Source organism: Rhinopithecus bieti, unplaced genomic scaffold, assembly GCF_001698545.2.
Source record: "Rhinopithecus bieti isolate Rb0 unplaced genomic scaffold, ASM169854v2 scaffold_8911, whole genome shotgun sequence".
NCBI classification, from domain to species: domain Eukaryota; kingdom Metazoa; phylum Chordata; class Mammalia; order Primates; family Cercopithecidae; genus Rhinopithecus; species Rhinopithecus bieti.
This window is the reverse complement of record NW_016806084.1, coordinates 74,517-85,755: the sequence shown is the minus strand read 5'-3', so window position 1 is coordinate 85,755 and position 11,239 is coordinate 74,517. Positions and strand designations below refer to the sequence as shown.

Below are 11,239 nucleotides of genomic sequence, written 5' to 3'. Positions count from 1 at the left end.
TATGGTTAAAAAAAGAATTAAAATCTATAAAAATTTTATTCATTATACTTCTGCCTATAGGTTTGATTTATTGTGTGTTCATATTATTTTATTTCCCCCAATAAACTTTTTTTTGAAAACTGATATATTCTGATTTTTTTGTAAGCAAATTAATTATCCAGATATATTCATATTAGGAGAAAAGTGGCTAAGCATGTAAAATAGTTTTTAAAAAATTAGAGCAAGTCATTTCATCAAAAGTTGTTGACATTAGGAAGATCTTTGCTATGCAGATATGTAATCCAGGAATTCATAGGTCAGTTCACTGTTCTTTAATAATAATGTATTTATTTTACTTCTCAACATGTTGCTTTTAGTTTCAGAAAAAAATAAATGAATCCCCATATTAAAATAAGATCTTTATTTTATTTAGTGTTTTTCCTCCAGACTAACAGCTAAAATAATTTTGTTACTATAGGATACTGTGACCTGGACATGGCAAGGATATACATTGTAAGTCACTTATGTCCATTGTTAGTTTATATACATTTTATTTTAGTGAAGAAAAAGAAAGATCATTTATGCATTCTTTAAAAAAGTGTTATTTTAAATTTTATTATATTTAAAACATAAAGATTTCTGATCAGAGCCCTAAGTCTTATAACTGATAAGTCTCTGTAGAGAGCATCACTGTCTTGCACTGTCTTGACCACTAACCCCTGAAGTCCCCTGTATGCAAAATTCTAGTCATCTGTCTCATTCAAATGGGTCTCAAGTGTTTGTCTGCTAGTTTGTAAGTGACCTAGTTTGCATCATAGTTAGCTTTAATTTTGCAGTTTTATTTCCATTGCAGATTTGGTATTATCCAGTGTCTCTATCCTTACTTACTATGTTGGTTTAAGCCATTCAGAAAAATTTAGTCATATGGCCTGAAATAGCTATGATGTGTCTGATATGAGTTGAAAAAATAGCTAACCAAGATTTCAGTTCTATTCTTGGATTTGAAAAGCATTGGAATCAGCAGTTTCTATAAGCACTTTACTGAAGAGAGAAGAGGAATACAGTTTCATTATTAAGCAAGCTGATGTGAAGTAGGCCTTTAAAAAGAACAGAACATGTAGAAACTTGGTTTCTCTCAAGATCATTTGTTTAGTGCCCTCTGAATAAGTCTGAGCCTGTTTAAATTTTGGTGAGAGCCATATGAAATGCCTGGATTTGAAGACTTCCTTTAGGGTCTTACCCAGTTTTCATATTGTTAAGCACAAAGCTCAGATAACATTGTTGATGGATAGGTGACAATCACTTGGAAATATTTAAGGAAATCATCAGTTGCCTTAAGCACATTGTAGGCTTTTTTTAGATACCTTCAACATAATCCAGCTGACTTCTGAAATCAAAACTGCATAATTTCTCCGTTTTGTGTATATATACATTGCTTTGAAATAATAAATTTAAATCAGAATATGTAACTGATGGGACAATAGAATAAATATTAACACATATGAAACATTTATATTCTTGTTATGCTTCAGTCCTTGATAATTGAAGATAAGCAAATAACACCAAAAATAAAGAACATAAATTGTAAAGGATATATAAACAGCATATTATCTTTCACTTACCAAGAAATCAATTTATTCATTTAACTAAAATACATGTTTCATGCCATTACTTATTTTGAATTCCTGATTGCTTTTAGACATGGGATAATTGGGAGAAACAGGTAGTATGAAAGTATTTGGGAAAACGAAGTGCCTTAACAATGGATGCGTAGCATACTTCCACTTCCTGAGGTGTGCCATCCTTTGGGCTTTTACAGGTTAAGTTCCTTACAGAGATAGTGATGTGGCCAAGAAGACTTTTTTTGATTGCCCAGCAGTCCAGATTAATGTGGTGATCAAATAGGAGAAAGCTTTTCTAGAAGAGTAACTGAGAATAGAAAATATAATAGATGGGTTTAGTTAATCTAGCCTTCTCAACTGAGAAGTATGTGAGAAGAAGAAAAGGAAATTAGGAGAAAGAATTCAGGAATGAAAGGGAGAAAAAATATTTCAAAAGTCAAAAATTTTTCAGGACTTTTAAACAAACACAAAATATTTAAAAGGCACAGTTTTCTGTTGTTCAAATGTCACATTGCACCTATCTATTGCAAATCTCACATCCACTTTTGTCTTCTCATCTACTTAATATTGTTAGCACTGTGTCTGTTACTTCTAAATCTGTTTTCTCAGTTGCCCTTGCTCAAAGTGCTACTCCAGATACGGATTCTAAGAAACAGATTTTATACCAAAACAAATATCCCAAGGGAAAGGAGACTTGGAATAAACTTAGAGAAGTTTTGTATCAGTCAAAGAAGTATTCGATCTGTCTGTAGGGTGGACAAGACAGGTTAGATTTTATGTGTGGTTTCATATTTTGTATAGTATTCAGAATTTTCAGAATAGAATGTGCATCTATTAAAGTAATTGAATTCCACAGCTCCATTTAAATAATTAAAAATAGTTTATGCAAGATAGTATGGGTTGACTTTAGAGTTCATAGATAGTAAAAGATGTTTTTCTTTCAAATGGAAGACTTGTGAACTGTCACATTAACAATTTATAATTAATTATGAAAGTGATATATCTACTTTCTAAATTCTTTCTTTTAACTAAATTCTTAAGCTCCTAAATTCCTTAAATAAGTCCCCTCAGGTAATTTTTACAGATAAATTATATTTTAATTTCTTAACAGTGAAAAGAGATTGGTTGGTTCTTTTCTTAAATGTGTAGTTTAATCCATTCTGCCTAGTTTCTGGGTCAATTGTCTAATGAGACTAAACTGAAAATCCAGTAGAAATCTCATCCAGAGGGTCTAAATATGTACTGGAAAGCTATAACTAGGAACAGCTATTTCAAACATTATCTTTGAGAGGGTTGCTTAACCACTTTAAAGACAGCCTTTGCCTGCCTTTACAATGAAATTTGAAACTTTCCAGATTTCCTCATAACTAGAACATTTATTAGTAACTGGGACAATTTTGATAAAGCTTCTGCTTTTACAGAAAGGCCCATTGATTTAATGTCAAAAAAGAGTTCAGAAATGTAATGATCTACCTAGGAGTTTTCTTATAAACACATTTACGTACCTTAAAATGTGGCCCTGGGTATATTCTCTAGGGACTTGGGCCTTTGAGTCTGTGTTGTAAAGGAAACTTCAAATTTGTGGTTTAGTCTGTTGAGCTGAGGGTCTCACTCAAATACATATTTGGTATTCATTTGGTGATTTAACTTTTGAATAATAATTGTGAAGAATACTTGTCTAAGCTGGGCACAGTGGTTCATATCTGTAGTCTCAGCTACTTGGGAGGCTGAAGTGGGAGGCTCACCTGAGCCCAGGAGGTTGAGGCTGCAGTGAACTGTGATTATGCCACTGTACTCCAGACTGGGTGACAGAGTAAGACCCTGTCTCAAAAAAAAAAAAAAGATTAGTTGTCTAGGCCCAAAAAGTGTTATACCTGCAGTGTAGCATTTATAAATGCAAAATATATATGAAGTGTGATGTGGGGGTATTTGTGTATAAAGAAATGGTTGTTGAATAATGTAAGATGATACTTGCATTACTGTATAAAAATAGCCTTTTCTTTTTTCTTTTCAGTTTTCAGCTTTGTATGCTTACTTTCTGCCAGCTCTTCACAAAGGTAGAAGTTGAGGTAAGTCATTCAAAATGTAGCCTTGGAACTTGAGATTTGGCTTTGCCTTTAATTTTGAACTTCTAGTCTAGAGAGACCAGACATAAAGGTCCATCACCCATAACATAAACCCTGGTGTTTTACAAATTGTGTATATAAACCTAGGCTGTCAGATTTAGCCCTTGAAATCATGTTAGAAAACACCTCTAGATTCTGAAACATGTAACCACCCTGGCTGGCCAGAGGGGCATCACCTTGCTCTCATCTTTTTACTCCTGTAATGCTGACACCTGCCAAATTGAATGATGTATTTTCACATCCTGACAAAAGGAGCTGTGCGTAGCTGATAGAGCCCCATACCTCTTTAAAGAAAATATTTTATGAAAGCTAAGAGATGCTACTTGGGGTCTAGGGGAGAGACATAGACGTCAGAAGACTTCACTGTGAAATCACCCTGCACATGAAAAGCCCAAGGAAATTCTGTCTGGGAGGCAGCACATATTATCATTCACAGGACAGTCTTTTGGTTTGAGTTACAGTGGCAGGTAGTGAGAGAGGAGTTATTATAACATTCTGAAAATTTCGACCAGGTTTTTAAGGCTCTAAAGGTTGGTTCCAGAGCTGTTCTTAGTTTCTAGATATGATGTAGAATGGACCCCTGAATTCAGAATCCAGTGGGTTTTAGCAATACACTCAGGTAGTCTCTGAAGAGAGACTATTTGATCATGGGTCTCCTGGATTTTCTAATTGCATCCATGGATTGTGTAATGAAAACCTTAAGTTTGCCTGTGTCATGCAGAGTTCTGAGTGGGGTCTAGTGCCTAAGTGACAGGACTGTGGAATTTAATTCACAAGAATACTATTTTGCTCTGTTGGATAGCTTAGTGATTTGGCCATTTAGAGATTGTCAGCAATACCAAATGATTTAGGAGGGCAAATTACATTTCAGAATGAGTTTAGTGAAATTTTCTTGAGATTTGCATGTTTTCTGCCTGTCTTGAAAAATCTGTTTATTAATTATATTTCACACCTCCCCACTTTTAAAACCAGCTCAGTATCTCTCACTGTGGCAAAAAAAAAAAAAAAAAAAAAAAAAACAGGAAACAAAACCCACACTTGTTCTTGCGTTTTCTTAGAGGTTCCTGGGGAACAAAACTAATAAGTTTAGGAAGTATCAAGGTAAAGAAAATGAATTTTTCTTTTCTCAAGACTACTCAGTGCCTTTGAAATGTCTGACTTACAGAACCTTTTTCTCTGGATATTTCCCGGAACCAGTGTTCTATAGAATACACTTCAGGAAGCCTTATATCATAATATTTCTAAATACTCTTGAGCACTGCTCTTGCTTTTTCAATAGCTGCTCAGGTAGTCTAGGCTTGTTTTACTTTTCTAAAAAAAAAAACAAGAAAACTCATACTTTAAAAAAGCCATGCTATCTTCTCTGCAAGATATTGTCTCTTCCTCTCAATGTACCCCTCTGTAGCTAAAACAAGATCTAGCAACACATATAGAAATGTACACAAAGCTGTCTTTTTTTGCCATAGCATGTCAGTGGTGAAACTGCATTACAACAGAGGTATTCAGAGTCCTCTTTTTGTTTTTTTTGTCATGACCATTATTACCACATTTCCTTTCTGTGTCATGGCTTTCTTTTTTCTTTCTTTCTTTCTTTTCAAAAAAAAAAATAATAATTACAATATTTGTGTTCTCCAGCCAGTTCTGAGACCTGTTTGGATCATATTTTTCTGGCAAAGAAAACAATGTATTATTTGTTCCATAACTTCACAAATAAAATGACTTTCAGCTGCTTGAAAATAGCCGCATCCACAGAGATTTGATGAATTAGAATTGCGGTGCAGAACAAGAGGATGGGAATTTGTGGACTTCAAATCTAACAGATTTCTTATTTCAATTACTAACAGATATTCTTATTTTAATACTAACAGATATTCTTATTTTAATTACTTTTACTTTAAATTTATGACTCCACCTTTCACCCAGGTGACTCCTGAATACTTTATGATATTTTAATATTTTAATACTCACTGTTGGATTTAACCAAAATGTATCCCAGCAGCCCTTCAGGCACTAAGTATACCACGCCCTGGCTTGAAGCTCTGTAAGAGCTGGGCCATCTCTGAGGTTCCAGCTTTTCCACTACGTCTGACGAGGCCCCGCTTGAGATTGGTTTGTGGTCTCAGTACATTTAGTTGCTCCAGTTTCAATTGTTTTGGTTATTCTCAAGTAACCCCCTTTTTTCTTTTTCTTTTTCTTTAAAATTGATGGAAATCCTTGCTACTATCTTATTTTAAACATGGTTTTGGAACTCCTTGTATATTAGGTAAACCTAATGTAAGATGTATTATTCAAGAATATGGTATTAATTTTATGGTTTTTCAAATGAACTTTGAATGAATTATTAAAGTGCCCTTTTAGACACTCTTGCTTTTGTGAGTCACATGACACCCTATTATGTTGACTGCCATATCCTTTAGTTTCACACATCTCCCCTCAGTAATGATGACTACCGAACTCTTTAATTACCAAAATCATTAGATATCTAAGATGTAATGAATCTAATATTTAGGAATATTTTCTTACCACCTCTTCCCAGCCCTCTCTGCTTCCCAACATAGAGACATACAGTGTTTTTGAAAAGGTTATTATATTCTCGACTCTTGGATCTTAAAAATATAGTTAGTTCTAAACCTCATGTCCTATGTAACTGTTCTGCTGGCATCTTTGAACAATGATGAAGACGTCTGTCTACAGTATGGTTCTACTAAAAGCTATTCTTTGAATTGTAATGTGGCATAATGGGTGTTCTTAAAGTATCTTTTAGTCATACTTTTATTAACCAGCTACTTCACAAGTATACGTTTATAAGGATATGGCTTAGGACATAGGGAATAAAATAGCTAGTAGGAAACATTGCAAAATGTGACATGAATTAAGAGTCTGTTAGTTTATCTCATGAGAGAGAATACATGCTAAGTCACACTATAAAGCACCAAGTGGGCCTCTGCTAGTTTATGAATGGAAACAAGCCATTTACACTGACTGTGCAGTCAGTTTCCTTCATAGGCTATATCTCAGTTTGTATTCAAAGCATGTTGACTTTAGAAGCCATCTAGTGTATATTATAGATACATAAAAATTGTCTGTAGTGGGCATATTAAACATATAATAAGTCCCCCCTTATCTGTAAGGGATATGTTCCAAGACCCCCCGTGAATGCCTGAAACTGCAGAAAGTACCAAACCCTATATATACTCACTTTTTTCCTAAACATCCATACCTCTCATAAAATGTAATTTATAAAATAGGCACAATAAGAGATTAACAGTGATAACTAATAATTAAATAGAACAGTTGTAACAATATAGATAAGAGTTGAATGTGAAAGTGGTCTTTCTCTCTCTCTCTCTCTGTCAAAATCTCATTGTACTATACTCATCCCTCTTCTCTTTGTGATGAAGAAAGGGTAGAGCAGGATGGCATGAAATTTCATCACCCTACTCAGAATGGCATGCAATTTAAACTTATGAATTGTTTATTTCCAGAATTTTTCATGTAATGTGTTTGGACCATGGTTGACTGTTGGTAACTGAAACCACAGAAAGTAAAATCCCAGATAAGGGAAACTACTGTATTTTCGTTAGGAAAATTCATTTGCAAAGCTTATAGTGAGCTTATAGTAGCTAGTTTTAGGCCTAAAATGCTCTGTGGTGGGCAATTCATTTCCTTAAAATAATAGAAAGGTTTTTTTTATTTAAAAAGAATTTCTGATTTAGGGAAAGATTGCAATTAATGATGAGTATTATGATCAACAGCTACATGTATATATCACTTTTAAGATCTGTAGAGAGTTAATTACTTAGGGAGGATTCAAAGACATTTATATAGTTTATTTAAGTATCCAAATGCACTACAATTATTTCTAGTTTTTAATCTAAAATGAGCCTCTTAGAAAACTTCAATCACACAACTACACACACACACACACACACACACCCTATGTATATACTTGTTCTAACAAAGCTAATATCTTCTGGAACTTGGTAAAATTCTGGAATGTGTGAATACTACTAGAGAAATAAAAGGGTATTAACTAGAGTTTTGTTCTAATCCTGTTACTACCTACCTGTATGTGCTTGAGAAAATGAAACCTTTCTAAGCCTGCGTTCTCACTGACAAAAATGGGGATAATGACACCTAATTTATAGAGTTTTGAGGAGTATTAAGGTTACTTATGTGCTGGCACATAGTAAGTGTTCAGTAAGCACTAACTTTTACTTTCTGTCTCATCTGGATGTTTCTGTTCTTTTGGGAAGGAAGCAGCAAGCATTGTTTATAAATATCTTCCTTATTTTGCATTTTTTTCTCTTTGAAGATTTAAAAGAAGAATTATAGAAAGAACTAGAACTGCACATTTGTTAAGATTGTCCTTTTAAAATTTTTTTCTGTTGCAAGGAAAAATAAAACATTGATTATAGTGTCATAATTCCTCAATCTTCCTCATCATTTTTTTTTTAGTAGAAAGGAATGTGCTTGATGTGGTCAAGAAAAAATGAATAAAGTAGCTTTAGTGATATGGAGCATTTATGTAAGTGACTGGCTTTGGTTGATGGATGTCTTAAATAGTAGGCTGAAGAATTTTGTATCTTGCTTGTATGCAATTTAAGGACCAAGAGGAAGTGGGGGACTCTGGGACCAAAAGCACAAACAAGAGATGTTAATCTGAGAAACATGTCACTTAGTCTGCTCCTCAGCTGGGACAGGATGGTGCAAAGTTAAGTATGGTGAAGGTACAGAGAATACTGTATTTGAAAGGAGAGGGGAGTGGAGATATGAAGCCAGTTTCAGGTGCAAAAGAAGGGAGTAAGTTCACATAAGCTGTCTTCTTTATAAAGTTGAAAGTGAAATACCATTTGTCCAGGGAGAGTGAGGTAAAAGTGGAATTGCAACTTGAAAAGCATGGAACATATTTAACATTTTTAGCATCTCTCAGTGGTCCCTAACAGGAATATGAAGGCAAGATCAGGAGAGGTGGCTGAGGATGTGTGATTGGCACTGTGGGCATGGCAGAAGTGAAAGATTCTAAGTAACAGGTCATACAGAAGTATCCGACTCCCAAGTCCAGTGTAGATAGGCAGGGAGATGTTGCCAGAGGGAGTGGAATGATTAAAGAGAGATGATTAGATCCAGATGTGACCATTAGGTTGTCATGGTCTATGCAAGACCAGATTAGGGGAGAAATAAACACTAATGGATAATGAGGGGAAACTGATTGAAGAACTTATCAGAAATTAGAGTCATAAGTTTGTTTCCATGGCTGAGGTAGAGTCTAGAAGAATATCTGTGGCCAAGATGTCACGTGAGTCGTCAATGTGAGTACTGAGGATATTGAGAAAAGATGAAGTTAGAAAGGAAAACTTCGGGGCTTGAAGTCATTAGGGTATATAGGTGTGTGTTGGGAACCATAAAAGATAGTGGCAATCATGTTCCCCTTTCTTTGATTGATTTTCCTTTCCAAATAAATGATACATTCATACTGTGAGTCTTGAATGACTGTACAAAAAGGAAATGTGATATAGAGGGCAAGGTCTTATCCTAGGAGAGGTGACTTTTAATTAGAATTTCAATTGAATTGCTTCTTAGGAGGAATAGGGCCTCCAAGGCTCATGGGTGTCAAATTTAGGATTTTAATTATTTTGTACTCTCAGTGGATCTTTATTCCTCAAGAATAAGATGCCATGCCAATATGAGAGTTATTAAAATCATTTTATGAAAATACTACCTGCACTAATAGAAACCAAACCTGTATTTCATTGTATTATGTTTGGTTAACAGTGTAGCAGCAATTTATTTTTCAAGGTTTTCAGTATGTGCTTTTATGACCTACAAATCAAGTGTATTACAAATGGTTGTTTGGCTTTTTTAAAAGATGAAGAATTATATGACAATTAAAAACTTTAATTTCTTACACTGTTTTGTTAGAGATTTTATGAACATTAATTTCAACTTACTGCTTTTTTCTTGGATTTTATACTAAGAAAGTTCAAGAAATTTTACTAGATCAGGATGCAGGGAATTTTTAGAAATATTTCTTTGCAAAGATAGTTATTCTAAATATATAAGGATGTGGGGACCTCTGGTGGCGTAGTTTATTTTTCCATCTTAAAAAACAACTATGCAAAATAGAGAGCCACACACAGAATTCCAATGGGAAGGACTTCAGAGATCATTTAGTTAAATGTTTTCATTTGACAGGAGAAGGCACTGAGGCTCCTAAAGGCTAAATGACTTTTCCAGGATCACACGGCAGATCTCAAGCAGCAACCCAGTCCAAGAACTTTTTCTGCAACTTGCAGCTGCCCCTTTAGAGAGGAAATAATCAGATAAATGTGAAAAGTAAAAATGTCCTATAGCACATTATTCTATAATTCCATACATTTTCTCTTAAAAATGCCACTTGCATCCATGTCATCCTCCACATCCTCACTCCCTCTACTCAAGGTCTTATTGTCTCTCCCACGATTGCAGCTGTTTCCAGACATTCTCCCCACTCTTAGTCTCTTCTTTGATGCATCCACTCCTTACTGCTGAAGTTACCACTCAAAAATTTGGACCTGATCATGTCATTCCCTTGCTTAAATGTCACCTCTGAGATACCAATGCTCACAGGTTTCTTAATATGATTGACAAGACTTGAAAACAGGTCCATTTGGAAAAAAATGGTATTTTCAACTACTTCTAGTTACATTCTTTATTTATCAAATGGAAGTGGTGGGATTTACCTCAAGAAATTGTTTAGAGAGTTAATCATGTAAAGCCCCTAATATAAAATACCCGGCACACAGTAGATGTTTAATGGATGGTAACTCTTACTGGTGGATTTAGCTCATTGTTTCATAAATTTCTACCCTACTGAATGGAGAGCTTCTTGAGGGCAGGGACTTTGTTGTCATGTTTTTAGGGCGTAGTGCAGCACCTGAGCACCTATTTTGGGGAAAAATTAATGAAATAAAATAATGTATGTAAAACACCTAGCATGATGCCTGGTTTCTAGTTATAATTCAATAAACAGTAACTATTGGCAAAAATCTCACTTACCCTTAAAAAGCCACCATCAGGTATTAGTTCTTCTGTAGAGCACCCTTAACAGAATTAGCTTTCTTATGTGCACTCTCTGCCTAGGCACCACCTTCCTCTTTGGCTGCATTTCCTTGGCCCCTGACAAAATTAATCCTTTCCTACCTCTTGCTCTCATACTCCAGGAAGTATGCTTAGTGGAGAAAATAAGATTTTTTTGAATCTGACAAATCTTGGGCTGAATTCTGGCCATGTGACTTGTATGCCTTTAGGTAAGTTAATTAAGCTATTGAGCCCTATCTATAATTCGGGGCAATAGAGGTAATGACACTTAGCATATGGGGTTATTAATGTGTTGTTCTATCTTATTAAAATATTGATCTTCTTTAGAGCAGGCAATAGGGTCCTACTAATCTTGCCTGGTATATAGTAGGTGCTGAAAAATATGTAATAACTTGAATATGGTACTAAAACCTTGTTAATGTTAGAAAACCA

The 11,239-nt window shown here is 34.7% G+C and overlaps 1 protein-coding gene across 1 annotated transcript in view; it reads left to right on the top strand.

Moving 5' to 3' along the window:
- Positions 1 to 11,239, top strand: part of LPCAT2 (lysophosphatidylcholine acyltransferase 2) — an 86,013-nt gene that overhangs the window by 30,367 nt on the left and 44,407 nt on the right. The window contains exons 7-8 of the mRNA XM_017874619.1: positions 458 to 492; positions 3,616 to 3,670. Of these exons, the coding sequence (XP_017730108.1) occupies positions 458 to 492; positions 3,616 to 3,670 (90 nt within the window). The remainder of the gene's footprint in view (positions 1 to 457; positions 493 to 3,615; positions 3,671 to 11,239) is intronic.